A 17,466-nucleotide genomic window follows, 5' to 3' on the forward strand; every position below is an offset into this window, starting at 1 on the left:
AGGTGGGGTGCGATGGTAGAGGCTGCCTTGTTGAAGACATGATGGGGGCACGGGTCGGTCGGAGATCCGGAGTGGATGGTGTTCATCATGCGTGACGTGTCTTCGGGGGTCACCTCGGTCCATGTCTGGAGGGTGGCGGCGGGGTGCGAAGGTACGACCGATGGGTGCGGGGGTGAAATGTCGAAGCTGTTGTGGATGTTGGCGATCTTGCGGTGGAAGTACGAGGCGAGGGAGTCGCAGAGGTCCTGTGAGGGAGTGATGTCGTTGTTGCCGGTGCTGGGGTTGGAGAACTCCTTGACGATGTTGAAGAGCTCCTTGCTGTCATGGGCGTTCTTGTCCAGTCGTTCCCGCAGAGATTTCTTCTTGGTGGTGCGGATGAGCTGGTGATGTCTGCGAGTGGCGAGTTTGAGTGCTGTTCTGTTGTCGGCGGTCTTGTTGAGGAGCCAGGCCTTCTCGAGGGTGCGGCAGGCCTTCTTGGAGTCCTTAAGTTCGTCGGTGAACCAGGGGGCCTTCTTGCTTCTGGGCCTGGTGAGGGGGTTCTTCAGTGGCACGAGGTCGTCGGCACAGGAGGTCAGCCACTGCGAGAGGTCGAGGGCAGCTGTGTTAGGGTCCGTGATCCTGACAGGTGGGCTCCGGCTGAGGGAGGTGGCGAGCTGGTCGGCGGTGATCTTGCTCCAGTTTCTGTGGGGAGCCTGCTTCGGGTGATGGTGGACCGTGTTCTTTCTGAAGCTGAAATGGACGCAGCTGTGGTCGGTCCAGTGAAGTCCGGTGGAGTGGCTGAAGGTGACGTGCTTGCTGGACGAGAAGAGTGGGTCGAGCGTGTGGCCGGCGAAGTGGGTGGGGGTGTTGACCAGTTGCTGAAGTCCGAGGTTGGCGAGGTTATCCAGCAGGGCGGTGGTGTTGCGGTCATTGTTGTTCTCCAGGTGGAAGTTGAGGTCCCCGAGGAGGATGTAGTCGGCGGAGGGGAGGGCGTGAGGGCTGATGAAGTCAGCGATGTCTTCGCAGAACTGTGCGCGTGGTCCCGGGAGTCTGTAGATGAGGGTGCCTCTGAGGGTAGTCTTGGGGTCGGTGTGGATCTGGAAGTGCAGGTATTCGGCGGCGTTGAATACGTCGATGGAGTCAGTCGAGATGCGAATGGTGCTCTTGTGTACGATGGCGATGCCTCCTCCGGTCTGGTTGACGCGATCCTTCCTGATGATCTTGTAGCCGTCCGGGATGGCTATGGCGATGTCGGGGGCTGAAGAGTCGTTCATCCAGGTTTCCGTGAGGAAGGCGACGTCTGGAGATGCGGTGTCGAGGAGGTTCCAGAGTTCCACGGCGTGTCTGTGGACGGAGCGGGTGTTGAGCAGGATGCACTTCAGGTGGTTGCTGTTGTCCGTCTTGGTGGGCGTGGTGCTTGTTTGGAGGCAAGAGAAGTTGCAGGATCGGCAGGCGAAGGGTCCATGGGTGCGTCGCGGGGACGCTCGGTAGCATCCGGGGGCTCGGGCGGTTTTGAGTGCGATGAGAGTAGCGAAGTCGTAGGTCCTGCGGGGGGGCTGGCGGGCGCGGGGACCAGGGGGTCTGGCGCTGGGCGCGGTCCAGGCGCGGACGGGCGCAGACGGGCTTACCTTTGGCGCACCTTCGGCGCTCATTCGGCGCTCATTCGGCGCTCCCGCTGCGCGGTCGCTGGGGGGGCGTCATAAATTAGGAGCCGGGAGGGAGGGTCAGCGGGAGGCGGGAGCGGGGTGGCCAATGGGCAGGGAGGGGGGGCGGGACTGAAGGAGGAGGCGGGAGTGGGAGTGTGCGCCTAGGGCAGCGGCGCCGAGAAAACGGCGGGAAAACCGGCGGGAAGCGACGGAGCCCAAGGAGTGACCAGGTAAGTGGCGGTGGTCAGCGGGCGTGAGGAGTGAAGGTAGCGGCGTGCGTAGCGACCAGGAAGCAGCAGGCGATACCTGGGAGGCGGAGGCGAGATGCAGGCAGCGGCGTCAGGTAGGTGGTGAGGAGCGGCAAACAGGCGTCAGGCAGCGGAGGCAGGTAGGTAGCAGCAGTGGGAGGGAGCGTCCGTCTGTGAAGGCACAGGGGGTCGCACTGACCAGCCCGCGGGGTCCCCTTAAATAAGGAGCCGGGAGGGAGGGTCAGCGGGAGGCGGGAGCGGGGTGGCCAATGGGCAGGGAGGGGGGGCGGGACTGAAGGAGGAGGTGGGACTGTGCGCCTGGGGCAGCGGCGCCGAGAAAACAGCGGGAAAACCGGCGGGAAGCGACGGAGCCCAAGGAGTGACCAGGTAAGTGGCGGTGGTCAGCGGGCGTGAGGAGTGAAGGTAGCGGCGTGGGTAGCGACCAGGAAGCAGCAGGCGATACCTGGGAGGCGGAGGCGAGATGCAGGCAGCGGCGTCAGGTAGGTGGTGAGGAGCGGCAAACAGGCGTCAGGCAGCGGAGGCAGGTAGGTAGCAGCAGTGGGAGGGAGCGTCCGTCTGTGAAGGCACAGGGGGTCGCTAAGAGTTGATCATCTAACCGGAACTCTTTTGTGCGTTCAAGGTAGAACAACAACGCTCTTTTTAGGTCCAGTTGATGGGAGTAGCTCCTCTTCATTAGAGAAACGCGGTGGAGCATAAAAGATAGGAAGAGTGATGGACATGAAAGGAAGCTCTAGTGGGAAGAAGCTTGTCTGGAAAGATGGTTAGGTATGGAGGCTTGGATGGCAAAGAATGGAGCTCACGGACCCTGCGGGAAGATGGTATTGCCAGTAAGGCAATCTTTGTGGCAAGGAGCTTGAGAGATTAGTTATGTAGGGTCTCAAAGGGAGCACCCATTATAAATGTAAGGATGAGATTGAGGTCCCACTGAGGCGTGATAAAGGGTAAAGGTGGAAACATATGTGTGAGACCTTTCAAAAAACTGTTTACAACAGGGGACTTGAAGAAGGATGGCTGATCTGGCAACCGCAGGTAGGCTGAGATGGCCCTTTAGGGTACCCAAAGCAGAGCCCTTCTGGGAAAGGATACACAGAAGGACCTGAGAGAAAGGCAGCAGAAAGAGGATCAACTTGATTTTCTGCACACAATGCCACAAACTTGCTCCAACGAGGTGTATACTGTCTTGGTAGAGGGACACCTGTCTGCCAAGATAACACTGCAGACTTCGGGCGGAAGATCGAAAGTTGTCAACTGTCGGAGAGATTCCCCATATAATGCGCCCACTGGAAGCAGTGTGAAAACATCAGGAGCAACATGTAAAAATATAAGTAGGGGGTCCCGTTCTTGAAGAAAGTAACGAAGTGCACCCAATATGTCTATGCTGATTTACTGCTTTCGGGAATTTACAAAAGTTTGCAGAAGTGTGCCAGGAAACCTAAAGTTCAGGTTTCCGGGCATACCCCAGGAAAACATTTGTGAATTCCATAAACATACATCCCAATATTTGATAGAGTGGAAATCTGCTGTGCAAGTGCAAATTCACTTGTTAAACCCTTTTCCTTTCAAAAATATTTCCACCAGTCTTAAAACGTCCGCCCAGAGGAGAATCTCATTTGCCTACAAAAGTTTTATGGCTGTCTTTGTCTGGAGGAAATTTACAACTTTAATAGTGGGAAAGGGCTGGAGGGAAGTTGGTTAATTTCCTGAATATTTAAGTTTGCAGGAATGCACAAACCCACTCGGCATTCCTGCCTTCAAACAACCAATTTCTGCTTGCTTCCAGACCGCGAGTAGGTTTGCACCCTCGAAAATCTTCAGGTGAGGAAATCTTTTTATGGAGTACAAAACCAACTTTTGTACTTGCATGTCAAAGTGTAAATATCTTTAAGAATTGGCAAATTACATTTCAACATTCAAGACTTTGTAGAGTTCATCTAGATGTTAACTGTAAATGTCCAGTAATTGATAGAGGGCTTGGCGAACAAGGGAACTGATGTACAGTGATCTGTCAAGATTCCAGAAAGTGGAGAAGGTAAAACTAAGTGTCACTGGACCGCTAAATACAATCTGGGTTTATTAAAACTAAAAAAATCAAGTGTATGTTTAACAAAGTCAATGTATTAGAGCAATTCCCAAGATGCTTTTGTGGAAAGTATAGTTAAGAGACACAGCAATGGTACAAGCAGAACAAGAAATTCCTACTCTGATGAAATATGAACTCCGAGCATAGTCAAAATGCTGGTATAGTCAAACCCCTACCACGATCAAAGACCTGGTCAAACCCAATGCCATTCATAAAAGAGCCTCTGCACATGCAGAGTCTGCGACTTTTTAAAGATTTGACATAAATGGATGCCTGGTATATTCAGAGCCCGGTATAATCAGCAATATGGTGTAACTGCTGCCTTATTACAACCCAAACCTTAACCTAATACAAGTCCTGGTATGATCAGAGAAGCGTTTCTCATAGTTCTGATATAATGAAACACTTCCATAATTTGTGACCTCAGTCCATGGCACCAAATTGGAGGAATGGATTTTAGTATAATCAGACTAGTAGATTTTTGAAGCATCTCTTGACAGATATTCAATAAAATTACACAACCCTTATACAGGAGCTCATCTGCATTAAAATGTTCAAGACCAAAGGTCAACCTTAACACCCGTTCATGTTTTTTAGTTTCAGACGGAAACAGAGCCATAACTTACTTGTCTTACAATTCTAACACTATGTGTAACAAAGCAATGTTACTGCAAAAAGAGATTAAAGACCAACAAAGACTTTACCTCCTATCATTTCCAAGCACATCAAAGAATCCCACCTCGGGGCAAGTGTCTGGATTATAGGGTCCCAAAAGGACATGCTTGTGCAAAGCCACCAGTTTGAGTTTTTCTTCATAAGTAGGATGAAACGCCTTGCCATCTTTGTCTGAAAAAGAGAAATTACAAAGCAAATTGAGAAATTTAAAAGAACAGAACAAATACATATGCTTAAATTTATCTTACACCAAAGTATATATTTGCTAAAAAAGTGGCAAGTGGTGCTACACAAAATATATCAAAAAGAAACTAAATGATAGTTTTCTGATTCATGAGCGAGGTTCTTCTATGCAAGCATTAGCAGCACGAAGAGCAAGTATGTTAATTCTTACCTTTCTGCATAACGTCCAACAGCCCTGTAAGAAACAAATGGCCCTCCCAGATTTGTGCAAATCATTACTTCAAAGTTTTAGACGGAACTGGCAAAGAAACAAGTTACAACTCTAACGTAAGTTACCTCCACTGTCGCTGGCACAAGCTGCCTAAAACCAGACATGGCACAACTTTACCTTGCAGTCAGCAAGCAGGACTGACCCCAACTTAACCAAAATACGACAAAACATCAGTAAAAGTGTACGATTATCTGAAATGTTTCGTTACGTTTTCAAGCTTCTCTGAACCTGCCACAGACCTTGTGACCAGGGTCAGCAGAACTTGCCTCTTGCTAGTGGACTACAGTAGACATTCCCACAATTGAAGTGGAAACACTGAGTACATGAAGCTCAGCAGAGTTTAGTACTCTGCTATGGAAGCAACACATTAATCAAGGAGCATTTCACAGAAATCAATGAGAGTGGAAGCCTGAAGGCAGGAAAAAACAAGCATTGGCATAGCCAATAGGTCTCGCCTTTGGGACCTTATAAGTGTTTAACCATGCAACAGTTGCATAACTAAACACTTATAAGGTCCCAAAAGCGAGACCTATTGGCTATGCCAATGCTTGTTTTAACTGCTGCAATCTATTGAAGCCTCACGGAGAACATCAAAGCGGCCGTGAAAGTGAAAGTAATTGCGGTAAAGCGCGACGCGCGCGCCCGCGCACATGCACTGTAGGTCTAGGCTGGCCTAGTAGCACTTTTCGGAGCCCTCACAAAATGTCTCGCCAGACCAGCGCATGCGCTGGGTCAGGCGAGACCCAACGAAGCATGTGTAAAACAGAGGCAAGATGTCAGACAACTATCCATGAGCTACACTTAACCCAAAACAAAACCCCACAGATGGACACAGCCTTTAGCTCTAGTGGCTGGGTGCAAGAGGTTCCCATTCAAAGATGCTAACGTATCAATTTGCATAACAGAAGATAACTACAACAAGCTCAAACAGGTGAGTCTCCAGCGCCACGCACACACAGCAATGGAAGTATTAACTGGTGCAGGAAGACTAAGTGAAGCTTCTTATATCTTCCTTCTCATGTTTTCCTCCAGCAGTGCTGAAGTATCACTATTAAAAAATATAAACATGATATATGACGATAAAATATCGATATCATACGGGTATCAAAATATCATATACCATATGTCACACATGGAATATGGTGACTAATGGGAACCACTGGACTAATGGCTTTGGATGCAAAGAAACACTTTTTCTGACAATTAACACAAGCTAGGGTGGGGGGGGGGGGGGGGGAAGAGTACTTGTTGTGCCAAAGTTTTTCATAGCTTATTGTTTCTATTTATTTACTTAGAAATTTCAGCTTACACCTGTGGGTAACGGCATTGGGGCAGCCCGGGACAATGAGAAGGTTAGCAAATCAAATGGGACTTCAGTTGGTTGCAAAACATAACATGCAAGACAACTTTATGCAATTTCCGGGGCAAGATATTCCAGAGAGGAACCAAGAGCACTAAAAGATTTTCCACTAAAATGTACTCGATGGTATCTGAAAACAAGATAAGGTAAGAAAGAGCCAGATCTGTCAGGTTGTGGTGGGGGGAAATTGCTTAGTTCCAGTGTTGTAGAAGGTCCTATGAATCGAGCATAGCACCTTAGACTGAATTCTCGGTTTCAGAGGCGGGATCGCAAACCGCTGAAACATGCTCAAATTAAAGTAGCCTAATAAAATGACAGATAATCAAGATTTGAATAAACTACAGCTTCGTGGTAAGAAATTCCAGCAAGATGAAGTAAAGGGTATGCCCACAGATTAGATGAGAAAAGATGGTATCACTGATAACCCTATACCAGTTGTTTTAGGGAAGAAATAGGAGCCTTTTCTTGGTTTCCAGCAAGTCAAGACACATGGTCTAGACCTTCTGAATTTGAGCATTCAGAGACAAGTCTTGATCAAGGGAAAAACCGAGCTTTTTCATAGAAATCTTTCTATAAACACTAATGCCCTGAAGTCTCAAGATAATTCAAGACCTGTTACTGTGTTTGTCTTTATTTGTGCAGACCTGTAATCATAAAATGAGTAATTTGTAGTTTAAGAGGGGAAAAAAAGGCTGCAACGCTAGAATAGAGAAACAAGCATTGATAAAGTCAACAGATCGGCCCCTGGCTAACTGATGGGATGGTTAACTTTCTCTTTTCTTTTTTATTAAAAGCCCATAACAATAACAAGAAATGGCATAGCCAATAAGGTCTCGGCAAAGTGAGAGCTATTGTTTTTGTTTATGTTTGGTTTTTTAACCGTCCCTGAGCATAAAAGGGGGGTGGGAGTGTCATCGCCTGCAGCAGCAGGGGAAAGTGCCTGCTACAAACAACCATGGATGGCAGGAAGTAAAGTGATAGGGGCGGGGACAGCTGGCATACATCTCCAACAGCATGACGCGTCTCGATCCCCAAGGGTCTTGATACACACACACCAAGATGCGACAGAAGTTCTCTCTAACAAACCTGTGCGGCATGTCCCATAGTGTGGCAAGTCCAGCTTACTGTGAGTGTAACAGAAGATGCCAAAAAACACTTGTGCAGAAATACGGGGCAAGATAAACAACAGACTGCTGTCAATGAGGCATAAGAGCGTCAACATTACACCAGCATGTTGGAACGGTTTAAGAGTTCATAAAAGCAAAAAGTGTGCAGCTGCGAAAAGCACGAGCACGGTCTAGAGTGCTGTTGAACCAAATAAAAATAGTCCTGAAAACATTTCTTAAAATGGTTGCTATGTATGAATAGTAGTACTTTGTGCCTGCTCTCTGGCTGGGCTAAAGACGGGAAGAGGAATGACACATGCATGCCATGGACAAATGGAGAGAAGGAATAATGGAGCAACGTGGGAGCTAGCAAATGTTAAACCTATGAGCGGGATGGCAAAATACATACAACAGGTCTTTTTTTGAGATAGCGCATGTGCGTCGTCTAGAGCAGAGACCTAAAAAGTATTGTAACACCTAAATGTGGCCCCATATACTTTCAATAACACTTTTAAAGTAAAAAAAAAAAATATCACATTTAATTTGATTAGAAGAGTGCAGATGCTTCCTAGCAGGCAGGTGTATTTAGCGCAGATATAGAAACTGTTTCTTACTGGCATAAAGAAAAGGTACTCCTGGCTTTAAATTACTGTAATCTGAACATGTAGTTTGACCACACAAGGATGACCAAAAACATTTTCTTCAAATGAAAGATAGGAAAGAAACAAATATTGGCAAAGTTTAGGCCCTTTAGCCTTGGCATAAAACGCCCTTCTTTTTAGAAGAATATGCACATGCGATATGGAAAATAATATGACTCGCAGTGCAAGAGATGCAGCGACTGGGCCATTGCCCCATGCGGTGTTGGGCAAAAGCAACATATGAATGACATGACAGTCGAACAAACTAACTGATGAAGAGAGCTGATCCAAGACCCATCTAAACACTATCCAATTTTATTTGTTACGGTTCTGATTACCTGAGGATGGGGATCATACCTGAGGATGGGGATCATACCTAAAATGAAGAGAGAATAGGGAAGATGTGCAATTGGAGGTAAATAAATGTATAGGGAAGCAGCGTAAGCGTGGGGTTACAAGGATATAGTGGAAGACAGAGTTGCAACGAAGGTAAAGGGATTCAGTAAAAGAAACAGCGAAAACAAGTACACATGAAATAACATTGTGTTACCACGCACAATGGATAACAACACTGCTGAAAAAGACAAAAGGAAAATAACGAAGATAGCCATGAAAGTACCCAGATAATGAGAAATAAAATGAGAAAATATAGAAGTCTTCAGGACATTACACACCTGCCTGAGATTTAGAATCTGTATCAAGACCTCTCCACATGGTGAGTTTCTTTTGGAGACAAAAAAGCACTTTCACAACTATCTTCCAATACCAAAGATAAGTAAATGAAAACGTTTTAGACCAAAACACATCCGGTTAACCAACCTATAAAAAAAACGCTGAGGCATGCAACTAAATAGTTGCTTGTCAAATGAACAAATGTTTAATTATGGCCAGCTGACAAATAGTACAGGTCCAGAGTGTACCGTACAAGGGAGCATAATAAAGCAGTTAACGGTGCCCTTGCTCGGTAGGCCATGGCTAACAGCATGGCTATGATCCAAGCTCAGTCTCCACGAGAGCACGCGTCTCACCATTCTATGGTTACACGTCAAGTGCAGGATGTTTTCCAGACTCCGCAGGTCAAGGAGCAACCCGTTTGTTTCCTTAGCAGCTAAAGGACAATAATGTCCTAAGAAGGGAAACAGAAGGAGGGACTAAAAAATGCTCTGGAATTTCGTTATCCGGCCAAAATGCCTATCTGAAGCATATAGCTGGATTCTAGCATAACTAAACACACTGCTTGTAGAGGAGGCACCTTACCTATAATTTTCCTCACAAGTGTTTCATCAAGTTGAAAAGATGTTATTTCAGTGAGAGGAAGGTCCTAGCACTTTTGACAATTCCATTTGTCTAGCCTAGACTGTGAAAATCTGATGCAGACAGCAACTACAACAAAGAGCATTTTATTCGTGTTTTTCAAGCTTTCATGTACATAACATTCATATGTATGTATATATGTATCCATGCATTTATATTTGTATTTATATAGATATATATATATACACACACATATACATACATTTGTATTTATATATATATATATATATATATATATATATATACACACACACACACACACATATATATGCATATATATATATACACACATATATATGTGCATATGTGTGTGCGTAAAGAGGTAGAGAGTGAGCAGTAGAGTAGTAGAGAGAGTAGAGTGAGTAGTAGAGAGTCAGAGAGTAGAGAGTAGTAGAGTGAGTAGTAGAGAGTCAGTAGAGAGTAGTAGAGAGTGAGTAGTAGAGAGTGGTAGAGAGAGAGTAGACAGTAGAGTAGTAGAGAGAGTAGTAGAGAGAGTAGAGTAGTAGAGAGAAATAGAGTAGTAAAGAGTGAGCAGTAAAGAGTGAGCAGTAAAGAGTGAGCAGTAGAGAGTGAGCAGTAGAGAGTGAATAGTAGAGAGTAGTAAAGAGTGAGCAGTAGAGAGCGAGTAATAGAATTTACAATAATGGGAACAAATTATTCAGTCAAGCAACATGAACCTCCATTTATTTGCCATTATCTTTGACTGCCTAAAATCCTCAATTGGTAAACCTTGTGCATCAGCAATAACAAATAGTAACACCAACCTAACTCAAAATGTGAACATATCTCTGCTCAACAATAGCACTGAACGTGAACAGATCACTGATCACTCCATCGCATGACAACCATCATTATAATCGAATCACTGGCTGCCAAACATGATCTCATAAAAGCCAAGCAAAAAAAATAAAGATCGCCCCAACAAACCACACCTGAGTACCACTGATCTGAGTATTAACATACATCAGGTATTCAGCATGAATGTGGGCTCTACAAATGCATGTTATATTACAGACCATCGCTTGTTCAACAGAGGAATTCACAAATTACACTTCCCACATACGACAATCAGGACCATTCACTCCCCGACACCCCACTCACATGTAATGCATTGAAATACTTCACATCATAATCACCCAGTACCCGTTATTACCTCAGGCAGCCCTGCTCATTTAAACTCACACCAGTGAACAGTACCAAAGTCTGTCTCTCTCTGGAATGCAACAGCACTACATGCCTTATCTAGAGTCAGGAGGATGCCCAGTTTGTTGTAGTAAGTGTTTGTGGAGGTCAGTGGCACTCTACATACGGCAGATAGGACATCTTCCACTCTTGGGTGAATGCCCCACTCCCTCAAACTCTAAATTAGGCCCAACGTCTTTGAAAAGTCCCCCCTTAAAATTGCATAACCAATGTAAACAGATCATCTGCTATCATAGATCATTTCTCAGGTTTGAGCTTTGGCACTATACAAGCACCCACCACCTCGTCATCCTACATTTCAACACATTTTTTCACTCCTCCTGAAGAAATGTGATTCATTTTGCATCAGAAATCAAATCCTCAAAATACTGACATTATTTTGGAGCGTTTCATACATTGATGTTTTAATGAAGGATGCGGATGCACACCCTGTAATGGTCGCATCTTCAGGAAATCTGCAGTGACATCCGAGAAAGGAACTCCACAATAATCCAGCTTTTGAATCACCCAGGCTGGGACTGTAGCACATAAATGGACTTAACAAACCTAAACATACCTTCTAAATCACTAACCGAATTAAGGACACCCAAAATTAAGGCTCTGTATTCGTTGCTAAGCTTAAGATGGCAAGAACAAGATTATGAAATAATGAATAGGGACTTTAGGGGTTCAAGACAACATCCATGGGTAATGTGCCATTAGGGTGTTGTTTATAATGTTCAACATGTCCTGCATTCTTCACCAAAACTGTTGACGCCATCATTGATGTTCTGATAAGATAGTAGATAAAACACCTAAATAGGATCGTGAGGTGTTATCCGCAAGAACAGATGAAGTAATGTGCTCCTAACAGAATGAAAAGTATCAAAACAATAAACACATCAGTTAAATAAGCCTTGTTGAGACAAGGTACAATTTAGAAACCTTGAAAGTTTATTAAAAGTTCATTACAAAAGGCAAAACATGGTTGATCAATCAAAATAGGGAAATAGCATAAAGCTCAGTCAACCATAGCATGAAGTCTAACACAATATTCTAAGTCTTAGACAAAAGACAGACTGACATGGTTCTGCTCTCCAAGAATCTCACATAGCAGGTCTAGTCTGGCAAAATAAGCTCCCCAAGTAGGGCTAAGTCAGACTAAGTCTGGACTGATCCAGAATTAGCTCTTTTTGTAGGCAAATATACAGTGTAAAGCACAGTCAGCATGAGGTGAGCAAAATGTTACATAGGTTCAGCGAAACTAAATAAATATAATGCAGCATCACCTAACACCATACGCTACATGAGTAACAATTTGTCCCCTTCTGATGTAATTTAATCGGAAGTGACAGTAAAAATCTAGTTACAAACAAAACAATGACAGTTAGAAAATGAATACGCCCTTTGAATTACTGGCGGGTAGAACCTCAAGTTACACTGGAAGGCTTCCTCTGCAGTTCTCTAACAGCAACACATCACAAATATTCCATTTGTGCACATTTTACTACGTGTGGAGAGAGAAATGAAAAGTCACGTTTGAAAACCAAGATGGAGTTGTGCCTAGTTTTGGCCTTATTTGGCTAATGTTAAGAAAAAATGATTCTATACACTACGGCATATTCGTATGTAGTGCAAAAAAGGTATAACACTAACCAAACATCATTTATTAGGCAGAAATATATCTTACGAATCCCTCCTCTGATGATTTATCACAATTTTCACTATTTCAATTTACAATAGTTTCCATCATCTTCAGCTTCTTGCATCTCGATTCCTCCGCAGTCTTGATATCATTACAGACATGTGCTTTAATGTTTTCCAACTCAATATCATTGTTTCTCTTCCTCTTCCTTGCAGGCGTTGCTGACACTTTTTCACACCCACAATGTAAACCTCTTTTAAAGTAAATTGCTTCTCATAACTATGGCAAAAAAATGATACTAATTCTACAAATACGATTAGTGGAGTTAAAATCTATATTGACAAACCACTCACCGACCTTTACACATCTCTTTCCAATCTCACTGACCCACATACAAACTGATTCCCACAATCCAAGTTCTTCAAGAACCTTTGCCTCAAGCGAAATGTGATATTTCCAATGCAATCATTAATAAGCTTGATGTTATCCAGTATGTAGGGACAGCACTGTTGAACCCTGAACACACGACAGGCTTCACCCCCTTGGCAAGTACATTTTCCAAAGTAAGACCATTTTGCATAACAATTGTATGCTTAGCCATTAACTCCTCGTTAATTAGAGCTAATGCACCACCAGTGTTAGAAACTAAGAGCTCAACTAGTGTAAAGAGCTTTCCAATTCTCACATCATTCAAAATCACATCAACGAAGAGTATCGCAGCACAAATATATCCATCATAATTTGTCTAAACCCATGCAATACTTCTTTTAAGGCTATCATCATCCCTTTCATTCATGTGATAAACATGAGGGAAAAATAAAGTAAGATAGCAGCTTCCCATCCAATTATGTTGTAGGTTAAAATGAGTAGTTTTGCCAAAAGCATAATAAATGCCTCCAGGTTCTTCAGGAGCCAAAAACTTATCAACCACCACATAAGTCCAAACACACTCACTCTTTCCAATCATTTCTATTGGGTCATTACTCTCTATCGCCGACGCACCATACACAATACTCAATTTCTCTCTTGCTCCACTCGCAGCCTAAGAGGCAATCTTGAATTTCTACATTTTTCTTCTACCTCTTGAAGCAATTTAATCTGTTTCGCAACTTCCCAATTTTGGATAAATTACACCTTTATTATGTTCTCACTTATGCTCCTCTTCAATCAACTTACAATCTTATTTTTTGTCATACTAGATTTCGAATTAGATTGCATTATTAGTGTCAAATGATATAAGTGGCTTTCAGATTTTCAGTTTCAGAATGCACTCCCAAGGAAGCACTGAAGTCTGTAAGGTAAGAAAAAATTCTCGGCCACGATGTATGTTGACAAAAATATTGCACGTGGTAAGGTAGTTGCAGGTAAAATGCCCAGCTGAAACAGAAATAGTTTAATTTCTGAGATTTCTGCAAAACTATTTCTTTGCAGAGACACATATAAGTAAGTCTTTTCAGAGGTGTAAAACATACTATATTCACTCAATACAGCAACATTCAGGAGTATATTCCTCCTTCAGGGAACAGCAATTGAACCTTTTCCAATAATGAAGGATTTCTAGTATTAAAGAATGTCCTTGACATCGCAAAGAGCAACTGAGGCATTCTTATATAAAATACACTGATTGTCAAATGCCTTTTGGCAGTAAACTATAACCAACAGACACAATGTTCTCTGTATGTCAAAATGCAAATATTTTATGCAGACAGGGCTACTTCTCTCAGCGACAAATTACTTGGCACACTTGTGTATATACGTAAATGAGGACCCTTGGCGACTGATTGCTATCTGAAACCAGGGTGCAGAAGTAGTCTTAAATATTGAGGTACTCACAGATATTTCAAAAGAGCAATTAAACTGGTTTATTTTTTCTCTCAAAGTACTTACAGTTGTGGCGGTTGCTACTGCCAACTTGAAGTTTAACAAAACTCCTTTGAAGAAGATCCAGTTTTAAGGAAAGCGCTAACTTAGAAGAAAGACTTTTCATCCACTGTGTCATTGTTTGAGGGGTGAGGATTGCAAGGACTGACTCTTGCCAAACAAATATAAATCAGACTAGTTGCAAGCCATCCAAGTGATACATCAAAGACAAACTGGGCATTTTTACTGTACACGACTGGTGGGCTCTCCAGTAGTACCCACCTAAATCCTCAACCCCCCCACCCCCACCCTAAAAAAAAAAATTCCGAAGAAAACTACGACCATATATATGCTATTCCAAAAAACAATAATCGAAAAAGATAGTCGGAGATCTGCTGGCAATGGGGTCGAGTGACTAAAACAACTTTCTTTCGGAATTTTCACAAGGTATAGTGGTACCCTCTATTATACTGGTACATATGTTGAGAGAAAATGCCAGAGCAAGAGAACATGGTATGTCGTTTTGTCTAGAAGAGAGTTAACACCCAAACTCAAGAACAGTGTTGGTATCCAGGTGCCACATTTCCAAAAGGATGGACAGTAACCGAAGAATGGACTGTGGTACAAAAAGAAGTCCAGACATAGTGGGAATGCTTTATTGGTAGCCTGGGGAAGAAATTTTGGGGAAATAGGGGTGGGGGAAGGACAGCTAAAAAAGTAGGAAACATTGAAGGACGCAAGTAAGGACTAGGTGATGAAGAGACTGGTAACATCCTCGACTAGAGGTTATCTCCGAGCTGCCACAGTCACACCATTTATGTCACCGCAGATGTATGTTCCTGTCCACATTAATGCTATAGTTGTATTTATATTTGATATACAAATAGTAAGGTGTAAAAAATGTTTTTATATTCACATCGGTTTGTGTTAACTTTTTTTTTAAACAAGTAGGCTATTAAATATTGGTCTAACTATGCTTTGGTATCTTTTCGTTGTTTGTGGAACTTGAGGACTTCTGAGCTATGATTAACATGCAAAGTAAGAGGAAAATTAGGTATGTAGCGTTTACAGAATGAAAGGCTCGTTACTCTTCGAACTCCTGTTGACCATTCAGTGCAGACTGTGAAATGTGCCTCAGTGTCATGGATTAGATACAGGTTTTCAGATGCTAAAATAATGTTAAGCAGAGAAGAAATCTAAATAAATTAAAAGTAAGGGGGCTCTAGCTGTATGTGAACCTCGTACTAGAAAAGAAAGCCCCCAAGTACCAGCTAATCCGCTTTTTTGTTGAAGCAGAAACCTTATTTTTCATTGAAATGTATTGGTAAATTAGGACACTACAACCTATGATTGATAGGTCATTGGTTGACATGTAATTGGTTAACTATTAAGGAAAATTAGTTAATTCGGATAATATGGTACAGATTGAATATAAAACAGAAATTCTGGTCCTGCAAACAATAAAACAATGGCAATGAAAATGTATTATACCTTTTTATAAGCAAAGTATTGTCTTATTGGCTTTGCTAGATCTTGTTTAAACTGGCAGATTTTTATTTTATTTTAAGATAGGTGCATTTGTCGTAATATCCCAAAGAATGTGATTGCCACAGCTAACATCACAAAGTATTTTCTTAAAGAAAAAACGATTAAAAAAAAAATCAACGCATTGACGGCCAACTCTGAAAACATTGCAACTATGGTTTATGTTATGACGATCATAACAGTCATTTTAGTATCGTAAATAAAAAAAAACACAAAGTATGCACACAGGTGCCAAAAGAAACCGCAGCACAGTAGCAGTGTGCAACTGTCTGGCAATCATCTGACACGCTTACATGAAAAATAAATAAGAAATGTACTACCATGGAGTGCAGAAACTCAAAGGAAAGAAAATGTTCTCTGATGTCATCAGTAGAAGGTTATCACTCAATCAAACAGAAACAAGGTAAAGAAGAAATACTCCAGAAGTTGGACAAAGACAGGATAGAAAGAGAAGCTACTGAATAACACACAAGCAAATTAAATGGACAAAAAGCCATCCAATCAAGTGAAAGGGGTTGACCATCTGTATATAATTGAATACACTGGAAACAGCAGGTCTTGGCCAACATACATTAGGTACACCTAACAATGCAACACTACTTGCATTCCAGCCCGTTTTGTGCCAATTCTAATGGCATCTACCATCAAACCAGGATTGCAGGGGCTTTCTTTTTCCGTTGGGATGTACTATTGGGAAAAATAAAATCGTTATAGCGGACATTAAAGAGGCCAGTTGGTCCATGGTTGGAGATTCTTGTCCAGTCCTTACGGGTCTAGAATAGACATTGACCAATGCTATTTTGAACTTAGGGGTAAAGTTACGTAGGATACACTGGATATCATTGGAGGAGAACTGGTGTACCTACCCATATACAAAGACCACCAGACGGTCTGCCCTTCCCCCTTGTGGTAGCAGCCATTGTGAAGGTCGCAAATCCCATCAGCACTATATACTCCCTAGCCCAGGTTTCCAGGAACAAACATATTGTGTTGGTATACAAAAGACACCAAATCAGAGTAGTCCAATTTATTTTTTAGGCCAGCAACGTTCCAGGATAGTACCCTCAGCGTGGCCGGTACTTCAAGTTTTTCTAGGTTTGCTGGAAGGATATCAATATTGGGGGCAATATCGCCCTCCGAGGGTCAAACGGGCTCCTCTCTCCTGGCCTTGATTGGGCGCCACTGTAGTGAAAAAGGTTAACTTGAGGGCTTAGGCCTTCTTGCATTCCTATGCTGATGCCCTGGTCTGAGATTATAAGGGTTTTAATGGGTGAGCCGAGTTGGCTATCGTTACAAGCCTGACTCTTAACTGTTGGCCCATCCATGTCTTACCCTCGTCCCTTTCTTTTTTGTTTGATTCCGTTTGCTTCTTTGTGCTTTCTTCCCCCATTCCGTGGATACTCTTCAGATTATATGCCCACATTTTAGGGTTTACTCTCTCCATTGGACTCCCTTCAAGATTTTTTGCCTGATCGGACTCATGTTGTTCTGTTAGTCAATCTAACTCGTCCAGGACCCCATACCTATTGGATAGAAGTAGACTGAACAACAGGGGTCTGGGTAACTGGTGCAGGGGATCCGCATGCTGATTGTTTGGGTTCCACATGCCCCACACATGGCTATTATGTGCCCTGATCGATGTTACTTAAGTAGGTTTATAAAAGTAACCAAGCAGGAGGGGCCGAATCCATGTGCCCAAGTCCTGATTGA

General features: G+C 43.2%; 1 protein-coding gene across 1 annotated transcript in view; it reads right to left on the minus strand.

The window, feature by feature from the left end:
* The window catches only part of ACBD3 (acyl-CoA binding domain containing 3), a 158,308-nt gene that overhangs the window by 68,920 nt on the left and 71,922 nt on the right, over positions 1 to 17,466 (minus strand). The window contains exon 2 of the mRNA XM_085610409.1: positions 4,679 to 4,820. Coding sequence (XP_085466535.1) covers positions 4,679 to 4,820 — 142 coding nt within the window. The remainder of the gene's footprint in view (positions 1 to 4,678; positions 4,821 to 17,466) is intronic.

The sequence above is a fragment of the Triturus cristatus genome, chromosome 6 (genome assembly GCF_964204655.1).
Source record: "Triturus cristatus chromosome 6, aTriCri1.1, whole genome shotgun sequence".
Taxonomy (NCBI): Eukaryota; Metazoa; Chordata; class Amphibia; order Caudata; family Salamandridae; genus Triturus; species Triturus cristatus.